The 8,611-nt window shown below is 51.2% G+C and overlaps 1 protein-coding gene across 1 annotated transcript; it reads left to right on the top strand.

Annotated features, from left to right (window-relative positions):
- Positions 1–504: 504 nt before the first annotated feature.
- LOC147982383 (uncharacterized) lies at positions 505–1,773 on the top strand. The gene has a single exon (XM_087516292.1). It carries the CDS (start codon positions 505–507, stop codon positions 1,771–1,773), a length of 1,269 nt encoding a protein of 422 aa, XP_087372418.1.
- Positions 1,774–8,611: the final 6,838 nt, after the last annotated feature.

The raw sequence follows: 8,611 nt of genomic DNA, 5'->3' as shown, positions 1-8,611 counted from the left end.
ATTTACCTCTTATTAAAAAGATCATGCGGAAAACACTACTGAATCTGCTAGTATAGGCGATGTCAGAGCTCTGGTGTATGGAAGAACAAAAACCAAAATACACAAAGTATGAGCGGTTAGCTTTTGTGTCGGAGTAGAGTTATGTTCGAACCAAATATACAAAGAATACACTTTTAAGAATTGGCAGCCTGCGAAACTTTGGGCAGTATTAGGACTCCCCAATTATCGCGATAGTAGTTTCCTGTTCTTGGCGAAACTACTATCGACTGTTCTTGGCGACTTGGCCACGGCATGGCGGCGAAGCTTTGGGATTTTTAGGGCGACGGTGAGCGGAGTAGCAGGCGAGACTAGCAGCAGAAAACGTACGGGCGGAGTGGGCCGGGCCGGGCCAAGATGCACCCCGAGGCCTAATCGTTTTGGTCCTTAGGAGTCATCGACCTCTTACAGTTTGTCTCATCGATCGATCTATAATTGCTATCGCGCCGGCGCACGCACAAGGCCACAATGGAGGAGGAGCCGACGCACAGGGCAGCGGCCAGCGACGACAGCATTAACATCGAGGCCGGGGCCTCGGCAGCGGCCGCTGAGGCGGAGAGGTGGTCCATGCTCCCCGACGATGTCCTCACCCTTGTCTACTCCAGGGTCGCCTGGGCAGTCAACCGCATCAGCTTCGCCGCCGTGTGCACGTCCTGGCGCATCATTGCACAGATGCAGCCGAAGCGTCGTGTGTTCCCGTGGCTGATCCTCGATCCAGGAAGCAACGACAGGGCGAAGCATGCGTACTACCTCGAGGACGGCACCATCCTCCCGCGCTTCCGGTTTCCAAGCGAGGTTGTCGGCGGGTGCATCGTCGGCTGCTATGACGGCGGATGGGTCGCTGTCTCCGAAGCCCCGCTGAGGATCATCAACCTTTTCTCTGGTGCCGAGGTGGCCCTCTCAGCGAAGCAAAGGAGTATCACCCGGTTACGTCCACACGACGACGACTCGTTTGTTCCTCTCAAGATAATATTCTCCGGGCGGCCCACCTCAAGAGGTTGTATCCTCGCTGCCATCATCGCCAGTTCTGAAGTCGCGATCTGCGGACTTGGCCGCTCCGAGTCTGCATGGTTGCCAAGTATATTTCCTGGGCAGACAGTCACAGATATTGCCTTCTGCAACGGCTATCTTTATTGCCTCATGTCAAAAACAATGGCCATTGTTAGGTTGAAGATTCGCTTAACAAAACATGGTGTGTCCAGTGGAGCTCCCCAATGGTTGATTATACATGTCCCGGGGTACTTGCAGGCCAATGGCAATCCAGACGAGCGTTGCGCGTACATTGTTGAGCTACGTGGCAAGATCATGATAGTGGTGAGGAAGACGACGGGGTCATGGTGGTGGTCACGCAACAATACAATGCCTATTTTCTTTTGTCTCGAGCTAGTTGATGTCGGAGATGGCAGGTACAAATGGGAACCTGTGAAAAGGCTAGTGGACCATGCCTTGTTCTTAGGGCCGTCATTCTCCAAGGCAATGGACGTGTCGATAGGGGAGCCTTGCAGTCCACGAAGAAACCACATCTATTACTCCCATCATCGATGCTATCCACGAAAAGAATGTTTGCCCAATGACGCCAAGGAATTCTTGACGAGCTCAAACAGTGATGGTTGCCATGCGTATTACAAGCAAGGTGAAAGTGATGACAACACCGACGCGGGGATCATGTCGGTGGGGTACTACGTGTTGGGTGGCAATCAATGTCCTCCTATGTGGCTTTTCCCTCCGGCTCTCTAGCCAAGTTTGGTTTGGTCATGTTTCTCCTATTTTCTCATCTCAGGCTTTCTGTTTCTTCTCAGAACAATTAACTAGTCAAGCATTCTATCCTGTGAGGAGTATGTTAAGGACATCCGAAGGTTTTAGATTATCACTTCTTGCAATTTTCACCCTCTTTCATGTTATCGAACTAGTATGGCTTTTGTCGATCTGATGTAAAAAACAATTATGAAGCGCATAAAGAAAAGTCGATCATGTTACTGGGAGGATCACGACGAAAAGTTTAGAGAAGTGTAATTTTACTTTTACTTTTGGTTGTGAGATTATGTTCTGCACCTTGGATCTTGGAGTGAGATTTTGTTCCATGGCCTAGCTTTGTAGTTCTGCAGTTTTTAACACACAGGTGTCTTCCTGGCTAAAACTCATACACCATGGAGTATGTATGGATCCTCTGCAAATCTAGGTAGTTGGTTTGTTCCCATCTACAACGGTTAACTCCATATGAATTTAATGCTATACTGACCGCAACGTTGACGGAACTAATGATATAGTTACACCATTTTTACTATCTTTCTTGCTGGTAGCATTCCTTTCATATTCAGCCTGCTGCTCAGTGGATCCCGGTATAGCGAGTGATTGACAAAAAACTACCACAATTGGGGTCGGCGTCCCACAGAACTATCACTTTCTGTTGATGACCGTTTTAGACGATTTAAACATGTTTATGACAACCAGGACCCAGCCGTCAGGGCTGATGTGGCTAAACCTTCTTCTTCCTCCTCTCTCTCTCTCCCTCCTCTCTCTCTCTCTCGCATTTTAACAAACACCTCATGTGCGCTGGCGTCGTCCATGTCGCGCGTCTAGAGGCTGCCGGAGTCGAGGAAGACGGAGGCAGCGCCGGAGCAGGCGCGAGACGGCGGCCACAAACTCCTCGGGCGCCTTCTTCCCGGGCACACGGGGTGCCTCCCGCGCGAACACGAGCCGGTGTGCAGGGCGTTCGGTCGTCCCCGTATGGCGGCGGCCGGTCAGCGGCCGCGTCCAGCTCCACGCTCGCCGCCTTCGCCACCTCCACCATGGCCGGCAGCTCCTTGCTGCCCGGCGAGGCGTCCTCCGCGTCGTCGTCGTCCTGGTTGCTGCCGAAGGCCAACTCTCCCTCCCCCGGAATTAGGACCACCCTCGCGGCGTGCCCTTGCTGCCGGGCGAGACTAGGGCCAGCCCTAGGCTATCTGTACGGGGCAATACTGAGCTTGCGCTTGTCCGGAAGCTAGTCGGTCGTGAGCCGGAGGCCGAGGACGACCTGGACGGCGGCGAGATGGGGGGACGGGTCCGGTGCCGTCGATCTGCTGGCGTCGATCTGCAGTGCGGGTGGGGGTGGGAGGTGGGAGGCAACGGCTGCGGCGGCGACCTGTACGTGGCCTCTACTGCTGCTCATCGCCATGTGTGGCCGCGGCTGCCACGCCGGTCGCCATGCGTGGCCATAGCTGCCGCTGCACCTCGCCAGTGGCCTTAGTCGCCTCCACACCCGGCGCAATGGCGAGTCTCCCCTGGCGTTGACTTTTCAGCCACATCGGTCCCGACGGGTGGGCCAGTCCTATCAGTTTTCTGTTTAAATCGTTTAAAACGATCATCAACTGAAACTGGTAGTTTTAAGGGACAAACTAAGAAATTTTCGGTAGTTTTCGGTCAAAATTTTCAAAGTGGTAGTTCTATGGGACGCCAACCCCAATTGTGGTAGTTTTTTTGTCAATCACTCTGGTATAGCTGATTGTACAACTAATTTAAACGATCCTTACAGCTTTCATACATTTCAATCAAGAATCTGTCGAATCCCATTAGTTGCTTGCTTCTCCGGTAACAGTTACTGGATATTATAGGAGGAATTCTGCTCTTGAAACTGATGACTGACCTAATAATATTGGTCCAAACACAATTTCTTTGCATGCAGGCCATACCATTTTCTCCTTGAGAAGTGTGGTTATCTTTGCGATAAATCGTACGCTGTTTGTTTTGTCAGAAATCTGGAGCTCATGTGTCCTAGCTAGTATCCCATCGCATATAAACAGAAGACTGGATGTTCCTTAGTATATGATGATCTAAGTGTTGAGCGTGGATCCATCTGTGTTTGCTTGCTTATATCGTTCGTTTGTATCTGACCTCCTCAGATTGCGATTGCTATCTCCTACTTGTTGATATCAACTGAATAACTGAATGAACATGGCCGTATTGTAAATACACTGATTTGTTCGCGTGACTTGTTCAGCTCACTCGTGCTTGCTGCTCTTTTCCAGGAATGGTCACTATCTGCTGAACTTATTGCATGGTGTATATGTTATGGTAAAGAGCAATGGTTCTCTGTTCTTCCCTGCTTCCGGTGGTGATATAGCATGCATGATCTGGTCTATGCGATCGTTTTACTAGCCCGTCACAACATCTTCATTTGGTCAGAAAACCTTTTTTATTCTTGACTGACGCAAGAAGAGATTTCATTGGATGAAGAGCTGATCACAATTGCTCAGGACGGCAGTTGCATCGGCTGTAGGGAAGCTAGTTTGTTAGTACAAAGAGAATACAGAGATAAAAAAAAGGAAGATTATAAATACTCACTGTATGAATTGGCTAGAGATTAATGTTGAGATCAAGCTGCTGTTGCCAACCGTACCTCAAAATACACGAGCTATATGAGAGAACGAGCGCGCGCATGCAGAATATTTGGAGAAGAGCCCTGAAGTTTATTTCAGTTGGCGCTCTTCCTCTGTCCCCAGCCTTGCGTTCAAAAAACGTAGTTAGTTGCTTTGTTCCCATGTAGACTAGCAGCAAGGAACAAAAATGCTACACTTACGTAATATCCTACGTACTGTTACGTAAGTTAACTAACTACTAATCCGATCCTTAAAAAAAAACTAACTACTAATCCCTCTGCCCCCCCTGATTTCAGCTGGGTGGCCCCCCTCCCCTAATTTCCTGCAACAGAAAAAAGCCACCTAAGCTATTAGGTTAGTTTACATATGATAGCTACGTAGGTGTAGCATTGCTCACGAGGAATGCTATATAAATTCAATGTTGTACTGAGCACATCGTTGACGGAATACATATGCCACAATAGGTACTTTATTTCCTGGTGGTAGCATTCCCTTTTATATTCAACCTGCTGTTTAGTTGATCCCGGTCTAACCGATTGTGCAACTAATTAAATGATCCTGTTTAATATTGAATCAGTATTAGTCTCAAATTTGGACTGAACCATCTGTGTTGCTGGCCTGCTGCAGTTCACTTTTTGCAGGTTTCTACATTTCTGTTTTTTTCTCAAATATGCACGAGTGTACATATCATATATTAAAGAAGAAAGGCAAAGAAAGCCTCCACCACAATTACACAGTACTTAGTACATATTACTCCTCACTAGTCTCCCACCTCTCCACCCTTCTAAAGAAGGGAGCTACGTTCCCTTTCATTAGCCCGGCAGATGCCCACACTTTTTTTTAGAAAAGGAGGAATACCCCCGGCCTCTGCATCTGGACGATGCATACGGCCAATTTATTAATTATTAACACAAGACCTTACAAAGTCGTACAACAATAAGACCAAAGCCACCATCTTCGCAACCTCTGTCGCTACTCCTATCTAACTGATGAAGGGGCGCTGATGGTCTGGGCCTAATACCAAACAGACCTCGCAGCCAAACCTAACATCTAAGACCTGAGGTCCCAACCAGGACACCTGCCGAGTATGGGCACCCACCAGTCCGGCGTGCTCCTCAACCAGGATGCCTGCCGGATATGAGGCCGCCACAGCCACCTGCCACATATCCATCTTCAGAGTTGTACTGTTGCATCGGCCTTGCCCGGTCTCGCTGCCGCCGACGCCACCACGACGCCAGATAGCGTCGACCTCCTGCGCGTGTCCGTCACCACACATCTGACGCCAAGCCTCCGCTGCTCCATGCTGCCAAGAGCCGCCGCCAAGAATATGTAGAAAGAAACACTGCTCCACCGAAAGGGAGGCAGCACACCCCCACCCCTCACTTGCAGACCCTTCCATCTGATCCCAATGTCCTTGGCGTCGCCTCCAGGAAGGTTACGGTGCACGGGGCGCCGCCGACGCCCGATCCGCATCGGATCTTGGGCTTTCACCCGGACATGGGTCGGAGTGGAGAGATGGTGCCCTCAGCAGCGCCCCCAAGGAGGAAAGCGGCGCCAAAAAGCGGCGTCGCCGCTGCCGGCCAGCCAAGGCGGCCAAGGTTTCCCCGGACACCGATCTGCTCCACCAAAACACACCGGAGGTGGATCCGGCAAGATCCAAACCGAACTGGGGACTGGGAAGAGATGCATGGAAGGGAAGGGGCAATACCTCCAGATCTGGCACGCCTGTGGCTCGCCGTCCTCACGGCCGAACCCTCAGGCACGCCGCACGCCACGCCAGCAGGGGCCGCCGCCCCTGGATCCGATGGCCTCCGCGAAGAAGAAGCGTCGAAGACCCCGCCGCCACCTTCCCCGGCGCCCGCGCGGGCTTTCCTGGCGGTCATCTCCGGTGGCGGCGAGGGGGTGGGGGAGGTGGGGGGAGGCGGCGGGGGAAAACCCTAGACTCCCCCGAGTCGCCCTAGGGGCGACGCGAGGGATGGGAGGGGCGGGAAGGACCACAGATGCCCACACTTGGCCCTCTTGCCTCACTCTCCCTAGTAAAAACTCTATTGAAGGGCGCGCCCCATCGAAGATAATACCATTCCTATGCTTCCACAACTCCCACCATACTAGCGCAACAATAGTACGAAGATCCTTCATGCTCATGCCATCTAATCCTCGCTTGGCCACTGCCCATTCCGCCAGCGTGTCCTGTTGAGTGAGGGTCCAATCCGGTTTTCCCAAGGCCCCATAGATCCTCGCTCAAGCAGTCCTAGCAAAGACGCAAGTGAGTAGAATGTGGTTAATGGTTTCCTCCTCCTGGTCACAAAACGGGCACGCGTCCTGGTGCGGCAGCCCTCTCCTCGCAAGTCGGTCCGATGTCCAACATCTATCCCTGAGGGCCAACAAAGTGAAGAACCTGCACCATGAGGGTGCACGTGACTTCCAAGTCAGATCCGTCGTCACACTGCCCTCTCTACCCCAAAAGCCAGCCACATAAGTAGATTTCACGGAGAACTGCCCGGTGGCCTCCCACGACCATGATACCTTGTCAGGGACATCCACCATGGGCTCCCAAGCTGGAACCAATTGCCATATCAAGAAGAACTCATGCAGCACACCAGGTCCTATGTCCGGGCCAACGCCCAATGCCCAACTTCCATTCTCCACCGCCGGTCCAACTAACCGGGAGGCTCTGATGTGCTTTGGAACCAAACTATAAAGGAGTGGTGCAATCTCCTGAATTCTGCTGCCATCGAGCCATCGGTCCTCCCAAAAAAGTGGCGTGAGCCCAGAATTAGCCACACTCCTCATGGCCGCCTCACAAAGCCACTTTGACTCCTCCGGGACTTTGATCTGGAACTCCTTCCATGGCCTCGTCACATCTATCCTTGCAAGCCACGGCCATATCGCTTGCATTGCTATGTTCATCCAGCGTAGGTTCGGCAAACCAAGACCACCTGCCCACTTCGGTGTGCACACCGCATCCCAAGCAACCGCACAATTACCACCATTAGCCTCCGTGCGTCTACACCACAAGAAACCTCTGCAGATCTTGTTCATTGCAACAATGGTTTTCATTGGTAGATCCAACGCCATCATTGTGTGGATAGGCATGGCACATAGCACCGATTGGACCAACGTTAACCTGCCACTCTTTGGCATAAGAGCTGCCTTCCATTTTGATAACTTATTAGCCATTTGATCCACCAAGTACTTCAACTGTGTCACCGATTGCTTCCTTAACGAGAGTGGCAGCCCCAAGTACTTGATCGGGAAAGGATCCCAAGGGGCACTGGAGCTCGGCACTTGCCATAGTAATCCGATATTCCGAGCATCTAATAGGAATAGCTACCGATTTTTGCATGTTGATCCTCAGACCTGACGCTTCTCCAAAGAGCTCCAAGATGCACTTGCAAGCCGCAAGATCCACCTTATTGGGCTTGACAAATAATACAACGTCATCCACAAAGATTGATAGTCGCTTCTCCATGCCCACTCGCGCCAAAGGTGCCATCACCCCTCGGGTCACTGCTAATTGCATCATCTTTTGCATCGGCTCCATAGTTAGGATGAAAAGCATTGGGGAGATAGGATCCCCTTGTCGTAGCCCTTTGCAGTTGTAGATCGTGTCACTCGGTTCACCGTTAACCATAACTTTTGTGGTAGAAGTTGAGAGGATACCACAAATCTACGACCTCCACCTTGGCCCGAAGCCCATATGTTGCAACACCTCGACCAAGAAGGGCCATTGCACCGAGTCAAAAGCTTTTGAGATGTCTAGCTTAAGTAAAATCGTAGAGTTCTTCAGAGCATGCAGCCGTCTTGCCGTGCTTTGCACAAGCATGAAATTATCATGCAAAGATCTGCCCTTGACGAAAGCACTTTGGTGATTACCAACCAGTTTAGGTAGATCTTCCATGATTCTACATGCAAGCACCTTCTCGAAGATCTTCACTGCCCCATGCACAAGATTGATGGGTCTGAAGTCACTCACCTCTAGGGCTCCTTATTAAATGGGTAAAAGAGAGACTAAGGACTTATTGATGGCCGACAAACCCCTCATGTCACCTTTATAGAAGCAGCCCATCGCTCTCATGAAATCCTCCTTGATTATACTCCAGCAAGTTGCATAGAATCTGCCCGTAAAACCATCCGAACCCAGCGCTTTATCCCGGGGCATCAACTTGATCACCCCCTCTACTTCCTCCTCAGTAAACGGCCGATCGAGGTGTGCCAAG

This window comes from Triticum urartu, chromosome 3A (genome assembly GCF_056163025.1).
Source record: "Triticum urartu cultivar PI428250 chromosome 3A, HENAU_Tu73, whole genome shotgun sequence".
NCBI classification, from domain to species: Eukaryota; Viridiplantae; Streptophyta; class Magnoliopsida; order Poales; family Poaceae; genus Triticum; species Triticum urartu.
The sequence above is the reverse complement of the archived record's forward strand: the minus strand, read 5'-3'. Positions and strand labels throughout refer to the sequence as shown.

Excerpts from the sequence above, each read along its gene's own strand:
- LOC147982383 (XM_087516292.1), top strand. The coding sequence starts at position 505 with ATGGAGGAGGAGCCGACGCACAGGGCAGCGGCCAGCGACGACAGCATT.